General features: G+C 45.6%; 1 protein-coding gene across 1 annotated transcript in view; it reads right to left on the bottom strand.

Moving 5' to 3' along the window:
- Window positions 1–658: 658 nt before the first annotated feature.
- Window positions 659–13,579, bottom strand: part of BFSP1 (beaded filament structural protein 1, filensin) — a 29,763-nt gene continuing 16,842 nt past the window's right edge. The window contains 8 exon segments of the mRNA XM_012728092.1: window positions 659–881; window positions 884–1,099; window positions 1,101–1,388; window positions 1,560–1,659; window positions 3,269–3,398; window positions 5,858–6,002; window positions 6,005–6,071; window positions 12,551–12,637. Coding sequence (XP_012583546.1) covers window positions 772–881; window positions 884–1,099; window positions 1,101–1,388; window positions 1,560–1,659; window positions 3,269–3,398; window positions 5,858–6,002; window positions 6,005–6,071; window positions 12,551–12,637 — 1,143 coding nt within the window. The 3' untranslated portion in view covers window positions 659–771.

Below are 13,579 nucleotides of genomic sequence, written 5' to 3'. Positions count from 1 at the left end.
AGCAGTGAGCAAGGCAGGAGAGGTCAGCTGAGCCATGTGGGTCACCTCCAGGGTGGGGATCGAACTCATGCTAAAGCAGTTGTGATCACTTTAACCTGTTGTGCCACCAGGGAGGGCCCTAATCCCCTCACTTTTCATGGATCAATTATACATTCAAATCTTTGCTTCAAGATCACTTTCGCTCCCCTCAGCAGCTCCCCTCAGCAATGTATTTCAGTGGATCTACCTGCTCAGCCCCCCACTCTGTCTCTGATGAATCCTCTCACCTCTGGCCTGTACGTTAGTTCTTATATGCATAAATAAATAAATCTTTAAAAAAGAAAATTCTTTTTAAAAGAAAGATCATTCTCTGGATGAAACTCAAACTGAAACCAGTATCTTTAATCATTTTATATCTAATAAAGTGTGCTATGTTGGAAATGGAATGAAAATGAGCCAGTGCCATCTGTGTGAAAGCCAGACTCCCTCTGAGTCATTCCTGAGTCTCCAAATGAGCCAAGAAGAAAGACATGTCTTTCCTAAATGACTATGTTTTGGCAGAGTACCTCTTCTGGGCATGGGTTGCCCACTTGTATTCCCAAGGCCCCTGTTAATTAGACAAAAGATGTACAAGAAAAAAAATTTTTTTAATTAACTCTTCATTGCCAGTCCCAGTCTCAGCAGATGGGTCAGCTATAATCTGATACAAACAGGATTCTTCACTCTTTATCATTTGTTTTCAAATATCAAAGCATTTCCCTCAAAGTGGTTCCACTTTGGAGTCTAGGTATTTTAGAACCTCTTCAGTTTCTTCTTTATTGCCTTTGCCTTTCCAATTGTGTTCTCTACAACTATAGCACTTTCTTCATATATCTGAATGCTCTCCACAGAAAGCTTCTCTCCGCTTCTACCACTTCCACCTTCCTGTTGGCCAAAGTGCTATGAGAGCTTCCCTCCAGCCAGCTACAGCTTCTCGCACCCTGCCCCTCAGATCCATCCTGACTTTGATATTGGGGTGTAGATGGCCCCTCTAAACCAGGTGTGACCACAGGACAGGATTTCCCAGCCTCCTCATCCTCCATCTGGCTTTTGTGTTTCTTCCCAGGGACAGCAGTTCTTCAGCATTTATCTCATTCTCTTTGCAGTATGCTGGTTAGCTGGTGGTCCATCTTCTCTCCCCTGGGAATCTGCCTGTTCATTCCCCAAAGGCAGCTGGGACTGCTCAGAGGAGGGCTCCACATGGCTGTCAGGATCCACAGTGTCATCTTCTGGCCGGGAGGAGCTGGGAGCAGAATCCAGGGTTTGCATAACTGGCATCTCCCAAGACCTTCCCGAAGCGCCTTTTAGTGTAGAGATTAGTTGGGGGCTCTGGCTTTGGGACTTCTGGCTTGGCCATATTGCATAGAGTCCTGAAGGCTTTGCTCATCTGTCCTCCATCTGGCATGTCCTCTAGAGCCCCGGCTGGGCAGGGGAGACTTGCCACCCCATGCCCTGATTCAAGATTAGATTCACCTTCTTCTTTAAGCACCAACTGCACCAGCTTTGCCTCTCGCAGGCCTTTCAGTGGTGATCTTCCTGACTTTCTTCTGCTTTCCCTTTAGCAATGATCTCTTTTCTCCTTGGAAAGTTCTTGAGAAGGCCGTTTGCCTTGATTTTGCTGTTGTTATATCCTGCACAGCCCTGGTAAGATCCAAAAAAAGAAGAAGAAAGAAAGAAAACGACAATCTATGGGGGCAAAAGCTTCCATCTGTAGCACCCACCACCTATGTGGGGGTCCCAGCTCTGACACCTACTATGGGACACTGGACAAATCAGGGGCACCTCTTGGCTTACAGAGAGGAGGGAGGGCGCTGCTTGTTTTGACAACCACGGGTCCCATGACACTGGGTACAACTTACCAAGACCTGTGAGTCTATGGCAACAGCTCCAGGTGGGAACAGCAGTTCCTGTCCCACCCCAAGTCCCCTGCTCGTGGTCAATTGGGTCCCCTTGAAAAAATCATTCTAGCTTCCTGCTTTGCCCAAGAAGAGACACAGAGCTGTCTGGGCTTCTGATGAGTTTAGAATGGCTTAGGGCGTGGGAATTGGATCAATCCACATGGTAACTCCATTATTCCAAGGTAAATAGACAGGATCCCACCTTTATCAGCTTTTCCTTCCTCTTGAGCAAAAATGGAAGCATTGCTATTAAATTCATTAGGAAAAAAAAAGGAATTCACTGCTGCAAAGGTCATATTCATTTCTTCAGACTGATTCAAAAGAAAAACTAAAAACTAAGAAGGCACAAAATCTCACCCTCCTGCACCCACAGCCTTTTCATTCACTCACACAGTGATTTTTCTAACGTTTTTACTCCAAAATCTTCTCAACCTTCAACCTCTGTAGACAGGGAGACTAAGACAAAGCAAGGCTGTCTACTGTGGCCTAAATAGTGTCAGCAGGAAATGGCAGAGTGGTCTATGAAGTCATAAGGGAGGAGGGCAGACACATCAAAGGAAGCCAGCCTGAGCAGCCACTGGAGATGCAGGTGTTTGCAGGGCCAGCTACAGAATTCCAGGGCCAGAGCCCAGGGAAAGATAGGCCCCTCTGCTCAGCTCTAGTGAGAATGTTGGGGCTGCATGCACAGAGCACCGGGCCAAGTATGGGGACCCGTGTGAGTGCAGGGAGCCAGCCCGAGTGTCCGGCGGCGGGACCACAGCCTCCCAGCAATGTTAACTTAGAACCAGTGTCCACAATGCTCTCAGCTTTCAGAAGCATGTGCATTCAAGGGCATACTAAGTGTAAACCATCAAAGCACCATCTTCTCTTCTTCAGAAAAGTCACTTTGCTCAAGACTAGATCAGCTGTGCAGGTGCAGGGTTCACCTCCAGGACCAAATATTAAAGCAGAAGCCTCTCTGGCCAAGCAAACTATTTTTCTCTGTTGTGGAAGACACAGAAACTAGTAACTGAGCATCTACTCTGTGCTGAATACCCTTTCAATAGAAGAGCTCATTAATGGGGAGGCAGGTGGGGCATGACCCAGTATGCACTTGTTGCTAAAGTGAACAGTGAAGCTCATGACAAGTATTTTTCCCCAATTAAATGGCTCAAGTTCAGGGCTGGCTTTCCCAAGGTGGCCTCTACTCAATATGATGTCCCTTCTTGCAAATATTTGGAGGCAGCCCTGAGGGAGCTTCAGGAGAGAGAGAGGGAGACCATCTCACACATGAAAGCCTTTCCTTTCCAGCTAGATTGGAAGGGAGAGTGCATGGAAGATTCATGAAGAAGGCCACTTGATTGTTTTTATCAATAGGAAAGAGGAAAATAGAAGGCAAGGTTGGAAGCATTACCTTTTCCAACAGGTCCAGGGCTGAGAAAGGCTCCATGGCCTGGGGTGACCAGAGTGAGAGGAATTTCAGTGAAGGCGGAGCTCAGCCGGACACAGAGAACCAGAAAGAAGGTGTTTACCATTTTTTAACTCATCCAGTCACATAGATACCTGGGGGCAGAAGAGACTCTCTATTGGGAGAAATTATAAAATATTTTCTCCAGATCATACTGCTCATGGATTTTATATAATTTTAAACAGATAACCACATACATGCACATTTATGCACTAGGAAAGAATATAAAAGAAATAATTATTTCTTTGAACTCAACTCATAAGTTGTGTAACACAGATAGAAAAATTGTAAAGTGGGATTATGTATCAATGTAATCTAAAAATGCCACTACTCTGTTTTTTTTCTGTTTTTCTAATAAAAATAGTGGGCTGTTCAGACTGAAGCATTTAGGGAAACCAGGATATGCTATCTCCAACTTGCTTTTTAAAAGTTAAATACAAGGCCCTCCCTGGTGGCACAGTGGGTTAAAGCACTGCACTGAGAAGCTTAAGCCACTTCTACATGAGTTCCATTCCCGTCTGCCCGGGAGGAGTCCACTTGGCGAGGCAGACCTCTCCTGACCTGCCCGCTGCTCCCCTCAGCAGTGTACTTCGTCGATCTGCCTGTTCTGCTCCCCACTCTGTCTCTGGTGAATCCTCTCACCCTCCGCATTTCTGGCCTGTACCCCAGTTTTATATTAATAAATAAAGAAATCTTTTAAAAAAAAAAAAAGTTAAATACAAAAGGAAAAGGAGATGAAGCAATTGAGACAAAATGTAAACTGCTAGTGAATCTAAGTTAAAAATATTGTGGTCTCCTTGTTCTTTGCTTACATTTCTGTCAATCTGAAATTATGTCAAAATTGGAAGTTAAAAAAAACAAAAGAGGTATCCAGTTACCATTTTGTCTCCAAAACAACAAAAAAAAATTCACAGACATTTAAATGTGACCCCAAGACCTATTCTTGTAAATATGAGTATTAAGTGTTCACTGCAATGTAAATGTTAACTTGAAAGTTTGCACAAAATATTAACCATGTTTAGAGAAAGAAAAAGAAAATATTGCTGTACCTGGTAAACATTCAAGCACTCACAGCCAAGACAGAGCACCCCAAGAAAAGGAAGCTGTTCTTCACGGGCACTTCTAGCTTAAATCATTCCAAACTCAAAAAAATCAGCAAGATTGAATCAAAGAATCACAACCTAACAGAGAATCAAAGTGTTTTGTAGGCACACATGTAGGTGTGAGTATACAGATACATGTGGCTGATGTAGCTATCGATGATGCAGGGATAGATGAGGGAAAGGTGTCGGTGTAGGATTATGTGATGAAGATACAAATGTAGGTACAGATAAAGCAGTGGTAGATGATGTAAATGTGCATATAGATAGTGTAGAGGCAGGTGTAGTGATGATATAGGTACAGATGATGCAATTTTAAGTGCAGCTCTAGGTGTAGATGTAGATGATGCAAATGCAGATGTCAAAGATGACCTGTGGATGGTGCACCTGTAGGTATAAAAGACAGAGATGCAGATGATGCAGATGTGATGTCGATGCAGGCAACATCCGTGTGTGTAGATATTCAACTAGATGATACACACACAGATGTGAGTGTAGGTAGACACATGACAATACAGAGGTAGATGATGTAGATGTAGAGAAGGTGGAGGTGGTGTGGGTAGAGGTATCGGTGGAAGTGTAAGTATAGCTGTCATGGGGACAAGTAGAAAAGATACAGGTACAGGTGCAGATGATAAAGGTGCAGGTGTAATAACATAAATAACTTACATGTAGAAGCATGCAGATGTGAGACGCAGGCATGGTGGAGGTGGAAACACAGATGATGGATAGAGATGGAGATGAGAGAGGCAGAGATAAGACTATAAAGAGATGATAGGTTGGGACATTTCCCAGCTCTCATAAAATGGGTGAAGTTCAAGTTATATTTCCATCATGAACAACAGACCAGACAATGTAAGCAGCCACGTTAGACAATGCACACAGCCATGTTAATGACTCATGCAGGTGGACAAACCAGGAAAGCAGCAGCGGTAGTAACACCGCAGCCTCCACACACTGTCCAGACCCCGGCACAGTGGAGGCACCGACACAGTGCTCGGCATCTCGCTGTAGCATCTCATTGAACACTCCAGAGCATCCTATTTGCTATGTCCCCGAGGTGTGTGGGATAAACAGTGGCCTACTTAGTGCAGCCTTTTCTTACCATACTATTAAAATTTCCCACATCCCCACCATCAGCCCCTTCACTATTTCCGCCCATCCTTCCAGGCGAAATTTACCCCCTACCACCTGTCACATGTCACACATGTCCTGCTGTGACAAATTCATCCCTCACCTGTCTCTCCCACTAGTATTCAAGCTCCACAAAGTCATGGAGCTTTGTGTTTCATTCTGCCACATTCCTGCTGGCTAAAACTGTGGCTTGCACACAGTAGAACTCAACAAAGGCTTGCAGAGTAAATGGCTGACTGGAGACACATCCGCCACACCTGTTGCCTTCATTCTGAATGATCCGCTATCGGTCCAGCCCATTTTTTAGGGTTTGCTGGGAGAAGAGCAGCAGCTGGCAGTCAAAGGAAGCCTCCTCCAGGACCCTCTCTGTCTCTTCAATCTCCTGCCGCAGGAACTCAATCTGTTATTATAGAGCTGCAGCTCTACATCACAGCACTCATGGGCATCTTTAACTGTCGGTTCCAGATTTGCTGTCTGCGGACAAAGACACACTTGCAGGAAATCCATCCCACCTCCCTTAAGGCATAGACTTGGCAGGGAGAACTAAGACTGGGTGTGTCAATTTGGTTTTGCTCATTTGTTTCTGTCAGTTTCTCCATCAGCAACGAATCACTTTGGAATCCATAAGCCAAAGAGGAATGTAAAACTAGCTCCTTCTCCAAACTCAGCATTAGCAGCCTCTGAGATTGCATGTATAATATGTATAACTGCAAATAAAGTGCACTCTTCACGTCAACAAATGAGCATAAATCTGATTGTGAAAAAACATACCAAGTAGATATTTATAAAACTTTTTATAAACTTATTTTTAAATACTGTTTTAAGTAAGGAAGGGATTAAAAATTTCCTTGTTCTTATTCACTCACAATGGTGCTTTCATTTTCTCTTAATGTTTTATCAATTGTGCAACATACATTTTTTGGTAGTTAAAGTGTGTGTGTGTATACATGCATACACTTGTATTTAAATAAATTAGCTTTTGGGAAGCTGCACAGATCTGGGTTCCTGGTTCCTGTCATATGTTAATTCAAAGCAAGTAAAACTTAAGGTAAGAAAATAGAGGTGGTGTTACATTTGCTGGACCCATGCACACACTTCTTAAGCTTAGTATTCACTAACAAGCTCACCTTCCCAGGCAGAAACAGATCTAACTTGCATCCTGGGTCCTCAGACACAAAGAAAAAGAAACTAATAAAAACCACTGCTATAAGGCCCTAGCTGGTAAAGCAACCGATTAAAGTACAGCACTAAGAAACTAAAGCCACTTCAGCCTGAATTCGAAACCCACCCGCCCCCGAGGTGACCCACATGGCACAGCAGACCTCTCTTGGCCTGTCCACTGCTCCCCTCAGCAGTGTACTTCGTCGGTTGGTCTGTTCTGCTCCCCACTCTGTCTCTGGCAAATCCTCTCACAGCCCCTGCACCTCTGGCCCGTACCCCAGTTCTGTATGCGTAAATAAATAAATCTTTTTTTAAAAAGCCACTGCTACCTAGAACTGCCCCGCAGTTCTCAGCCTTTCATGTGCTTTGGAAATACATGCAGATGTTGTTAAGTTGCAGATACTGACTCAGGTCTGGGGTGAGGTCGAAGGTTCTGCACATCTAACCAGTGCCACGTGATGTTGATGGTGCTGGTCTCCCAGACACATCTGAGTCACAAAGGCTAGACGGGTATCTGAAGTCAACTTCCTGTATGTCTGTGACACGGCAGAAATGTGCCTATCAGGCAATCTAGAGGATGACATTCCTATGATGATCTTCACTTTATATACAGATGTGGCCTTAGAATGTGGCATTCCCTAAGCAACAACATTTGAAACTTCACCTTGCGAAGGTTTCCTTCATGTCTCTGTCATGAAGGAAGGACATGAAAGCAGTAAAATGAACAAAGAAGGGAGAGAGTAGAGGGCAAGAGGAAAGAAGAAAGAAGGAGGGGATACAGGGAAGGCGTCCACCAGCCCATGTCTGCTGCCTGTGCCATCTCAGCCAGAGAAAAGGCCTGCGGCAGTGTGGCCCACCCCTCCCCCACCCCACCCCCGCCACTGCAACTGTAGATCTGGGGCAGGGCTTGGGCCACCAAGTGCTGCTTCTCCTGGGAATATGGGGGGTCCCAGAAGCAGAGGCGAGTTGGTGGCATGTTGATATAAACCCCGCCCATTTTGGAGCAGCTAACCTTCACCATGTATATGAAGCAAAGCAAGTAATTGTTCAGGAAGCAGAGAAAAGAAGCCAAAGGGCAAAGACAGAGCTCTTTAAAGGAGAAAGGAAGGACTGAAAGGAGATGGAAGTGAGCAGCACTCCAGGACCCTGGCTCCCGTTGATGTCACACTCCCTGTTCTCAATATTCCTCAGCTGCCTTCTACATGCTGCTCCTGTGGAAAACAAGAAAAGGTTCTGGGACAGTGGAGAAATGGGGGCCATGCCTTCAGCAAGTGCTCAAGTTCCAGCTTGAAGGGGTCTCCCTGATGAGAGGCCCCAAGAGCCACAGCATCACTTTTGGGGTGTGCTTGCCACACACCCAGCACATCAACCTAGTCCCAAGAAAAGAGCAGGGAGACCAAGTGGAGGGACAGTACACAAAATAACTTCCCATCAGGTCACAAAGACAGAGAGAGCCATCGTCCTCACCTGGAGGAGATGAAGGGGAAGTGACACCTACATGCAAGCAGGACCTGGGTGCAGAAGAGCACTAGGTATGTAACCAGTGAGACTTTAGTCAAGTCCAAGGATAGGGCGGTGGTGTGGTAGAGGGATGACTTTTTTTTTTTTTTTTTTTTTAAGATTTATTTATTTATATAGAACCGGGGTATAGGCCAGAGATGCGGAGGGTGAAAGGATTCACCAGAGACAGAGTGGGGAGCAGAACAGGCAGATCCATGAAGTACACTGCTGAGGGGAGCAGCGGGCGGGTCAGGAGAGGTCTGCCGCGCCATGTGGTCACCGCCGGGGCAGGCGGGGATCGAACTCATGCGGAAGTGGTTTCAGCTTCTTAGTGCAGTGCTTTAACACGCTGCACCACCAGGGAGGGTGAAGGGCCTGGTTTTAATCACTGTGTTAAGGAGAAGGATGTCCTAAGGAACTCTACCCCTTACTCTGGCTTTCTGGACTCTGCCCCTTACTCCAGTGATTGAAAACCACAACTCTCTGCAGTACCAGGGAGAGAACTGGGAGGACCCAAGGGTGGAGCTAAGCAGGCATGCTGGGACATTGGGGGATAAATAGGACGCCATTGCGTCTCTGGCTCGGGAAATGGCTCTCCACACCGCGTGATGCGGGGCTTTCAGTTAGTTTGTTACCAGAGCTCCAGGTGGGCTGAGCCGGTAAGATATTTCAGTTGTTGTTTTCTTTTCCTTTCCCCCTTTGTAAATAAGCCCATTTTGACCCTTTTGTGTGTACTACTGAATTTTAAGTGTGTGGGTGAGGCCCCGTGGACAGGCAGCCCAATTCACACTGGGGTGCCCTATAACAACTGTACTGTGGTTATTAAGTTGTCAACATTTGGGAAAGCTGGATAGAGTATGTGGGGATCTTCTGTGTGATTTTTGCAGCTTCTTAGAAGCCTGGATTTTTTTTTTTAAGATTTAGTTATTTATGCATACAAGAGTTGGGGTAAAGGCCAGAGGCGTGAGAGGTGGAAGGATTCACCAGAGACAGAGTGGGGAACAGAACAGGCAGATTGCCTGAAATGCACTGCTGAGGGGAGCAGTGCATTTCAAGAAGAGACAGGAGAGGTCTGCTGAGCCATGTGGGTCAGCTCCCCGGCCAGGGATCGAACTTGTGCTGCAGATAGCTTTACAGTGCTAAGCCTTAACCCTGAGCCACCAGGGAAGCCCCAGTTCAAAATAACACCAAAAGGGTCCTTTCTATTTAACCAGATTTGGTCAGGTTTCTGTTCCTCATTAAACTTCATTAAACTCAAGTCAAATACCAAGACATACCATCTGATTCCAAGTACAGCCTCATATTCTTACCCATGTCTACATATTCCAAGAAGCACTTCCAAGAAATAAGGAATTAAAAGAAACCTTAGAGGCTCAAATATCAGAGATAATAAACATCCAGAATCGGATGAATCATGTCAGGTTCCCCACTTTTCGGAGTTGTTCCCTAAACTAAGTCTGCCAGATGCTGGCATCACTGAGGCCAGCACATCAAGTGGGCAGTTGGGAGGGCACCAAAGGTCACCACAGCTGCTTGAATCCCAGCTTAGCTTTCTCCACATGCACAGGAGGAGCTGGTGTCCACAGCACCCGGATTCTAAATGCATATTCCACAAAAGAAAAGAAAAAATAATGTAATGCACTTTCCTCAAATATTCAGGGGGAAAAAATCTAGAACAGAACCTATAGGTTAAATGAGATCTAAAAGACATAGAAACCAATCACAAAGTGTGAACCCCCTTTGGATCCCAATTTTAGCAAAAGTTAAAGAAAGAAATGGCGATAAAAGATACACAGTATCTGATTCCACTTATATGACTATCTGGAAGAAAAATCGCAGCAACAGAAAATAGATTCACATTGTCCAGGACTGAGATGGAGAGGCTTCAATGATGACACTCTCTTACCAAAACTGACCACTAGGTGGTGCTAAGCAGCCTTATTGAGAAACGATACCGATGACTTGACATTCCCAGTCACAGGAACTCTTGAGTGCATGCAATTAGAAAACCAAAAGTGCCCGTTCTTTCTCTTCCATCTGTGCCATCCCCAGAGCTTTTATTATGTGTGGTCTATTCAGCTCCAAGGGAGGAGCCAATGACTCCAGTCTTGGGCTTGTTCCTTCCATCCTTGTACAAACCTCCAGGGGACCCAGATCAGCCAGCACATTTACATCAGCTTGTGAGACCCAGACAGAGAACCAACCAAACCACCTAGCCTTCTAACCTACAGAACCACAAGCTCACAGAGGAGGCTGTTTTAAGGTCTGATGTTTGTGGTGAATCATTATGGCATCAAGAGAGAATGAGTACAACCTGTGTTTCATGACGCCCACTGCCAAATTTATCTAATATAAGCACATAAATTGTTATACAGGATGTGGTTTGGTAATATTTTTAAATATGTCTCAATACAATTTCACTTCCTTTTAGTGAAATGTACTTTATTTTATGCCTTTAATGACATGCTTCTGAGAAAAAAAATTTACCACATCAGGCTGTTGCCTTTTCATCTTTCTCAGTACTAGCACAGAATTTTTTAATTTTATCACCTCAAACACAAGCAGACATATTTGACATCTTAAGCCACACAAATAAGTATATGTGTGCATGTATTTGAATAAATGTTCACACATATATTTAAAACAAAGGCCTCAGAAAATAAATCTGACTTTTTCACTTGCCAGGCACTCTGGTATTTCTTTATTTTTAAAGATTTATTTATTATTTATGCATACAGCACTAGGATACAGGCCAGAGGAGGGAGAGGTGAGAGGATTCACCAGAGACAGAGCGGGAAACAGAACAGGCAGATCCACTGAAATACACTGCTGAGAGGAGCAACGGGCGGGTCAGGTCTGCCACACCATGTGGGTCACCTCCCTGGCTGGGAATCGAACTCATGTTGCAGCAGCTGTGGACAGCCCCACGGCACTGTGCCTTAACCCACTGCACCACCAGGCCCTACTCTGGTATTTCTTAATGTGTCTTAAGCCAGGGTTGTCGAGTTCTTGCGTGTCAACTGATTCTCCTGAGCTCATGTGACTGCCCCATAAGGAGTTGTAATGGGTAATTTGGAAAACTCATAGTCACTAGGGCCATGTATTCCCCCCCTTACCCAATCCACACATGTACAAAACAAAAACACAATGCAAAAAAGCTTGTGTGCATCTACACAGAACTACACACATGGGTACATGTGCATCGATCTCACACGCATGTGACACAGGAACACGTGCAAATAAATGCATGCATAGGCACAGATACACACTCACACTCTCTCTTTGCAGGACCCCAGGACACCACACACTACCAAGTCACCAAAACGACACATCTGGTCATTTTGAGAAGACAGTTTTTTTTTTTTTTTTAATTTATTTATTCAGGCATACAAGAACTGTGGTACAGGTCAGAGGTGTGGGGGGTGAAAGGATCCACCAGGCAGGTCTACTGAAATACATTGCTGAGGGGAGCAGCAGGCAAGACAGGAGAGGTCTGCCTTGCCATGTGGGTCAACTCTCTGGCTGGGATCTAACTCATGCTGCAGTGGCTGCAGACAGCTCCTTAGTGCTGTGCTTTAACTGTTGTGCCACTAGGTAGGGCCCAGAGGCATTTTTTTTTAAGATTTATTTATTTATGCATACAGAACTGGGGTACAGGCCAGAAGTGCAGAGGCAGTGAGAGGATTCACCAGAGACAGAGTGGGGAGCAGAACAGGCTGACTGATGAAGCACACTGCTGAGGGGAGCAGCGGGCAGGTCAGGAGAGGTCTGCTACGCCATGTGGGTCACCTCCGGGCCTGGGGTCTAACTCATGCTAAAGTGGCTTTAGCTTCTTAGTGCTGTGCTTTAACCCGCTGCACCACCAGGGAGGGCCCCATTTCTTATTTCTAAAAACAAGTTCAAACTAGGCAATATATATGAATTTGCAAAAATCAGATAGCTTTACTTTTGTAAGGGAAGGGATGATAACTTAATGGGGGCTCAAATGACATCTCTGAAGGGCTGGAAATTAGCATAACCCACTGTCTCTGTCTACCCAGGACTTTTTCAATGTCAGCATGAAAATTCTGCACCCCTGGAGACTCTTATTCCAGGACAGGTTGGGTGAGCTGATTACCCTAGTGAGCACGCCCTCTTTCTGGTTCAGAGCACCTGTATACGGGTGCAGGACCCCCAAGCTAGACAGCCATGCAAGCTTCTGCAGCATATGACACCCGAATCAAAATGTGTCGTGACTGCTGATTCATGCTATGGGGTGAAGCCTAACAGATGGTGCACAGGTGTGAGCTGACCTGAGCTTGCAATCCGGTTCTCTGTGCCTGCAAGTCAGAAAGCACTTCTTGACCCTGCTCCAGCTGACTCTGCAGGGCAGCTGCTTCCTATTCTGTCAGGAGTTTCTCCTGCACAAAGAAGAAAGACAGCATTCACAAGCATTTGCCAAGTAAGGAACTCCAAAGAAGGGTAGGGTCCCTACTATTTTCTGAGTGCTTATTTTCCTCCTTCCTCCCACACACCCAGCTCATATAACGAAGCCCTAACCTCCAATAGGATGATATTTGGAGGTGGGATTTTGGTACCTAATTAGGTGTAGAGCAGACCCTGAGAGCAGGACCCCAGCAATAGAATTAGGGCCCTTAGAAGATGTGGATGAGGCACCAAAGCTCTCTTCCTCTGCATACACCAAGGAAAGACTGTGTGAGAACACAGCAACATAATGGTGTCCAAGCCAGGAAGAGGGCCTTCACCTGGCACGGAACCCTGACCTTGGACTTCCATCCTCCGGAACTGCGGCTTAACCCCGCAGTCTGTGAAAATTGTTAAGACAGTCCCACAGCAGCTGTTGTGAATACCTGTCACTGTGTCTTCAAGGACTGAGCCTTCAAATGCTGAGTATAGAAGCATAGAGACCAAGTGTCAGGAGATCGGGAGACCCACATTTTAGACCGGTTGTGCCACAGACTGGTTGAAACCCCGGCCAAGGCAATCTCCCTGCTGTAAAAAAGGAAAACTTTGGAGGCAGACTGGCCTCAGGCTCTGTGCTCTGTTCTCTGTAGACATCACAGTCCAAGCCTTGAGTTAAGATACTCTTGCTGAACTGACTGTGAAGCATAGGCTCCAAAGAATGAAAGGCAGAGTCCAAGGAATGTTCTGGAAGGAGAGCCTTCCTCAACCTTTTTTGTTATTAAAATTTATTTATGTATACAGAACTAGGGTACAGGCCAGTGGTGCAGGGGCTGTGAGAGGACTCACCAGAGACAGAGTGGGGAGCAGAACAGGCTGACTGATGAAATATACTGCTGAGGGGAGCAGAGGGCAGGTCA

Source organism: Condylura cristata, unplaced genomic scaffold, assembly GCF_000260355.1.
Source record: "Condylura cristata isolate star-nosed mole 26May11 unplaced genomic scaffold, ConCri1.0 scaffold00022, whole genome shotgun sequence".
Taxonomy (NCBI): domain Eukaryota; kingdom Metazoa; phylum Chordata; class Mammalia; order Eulipotyphla; family Talpidae; genus Condylura; species Condylura cristata.
This window is presented reverse-complemented; position numbering and strand designations above follow the sequence as displayed.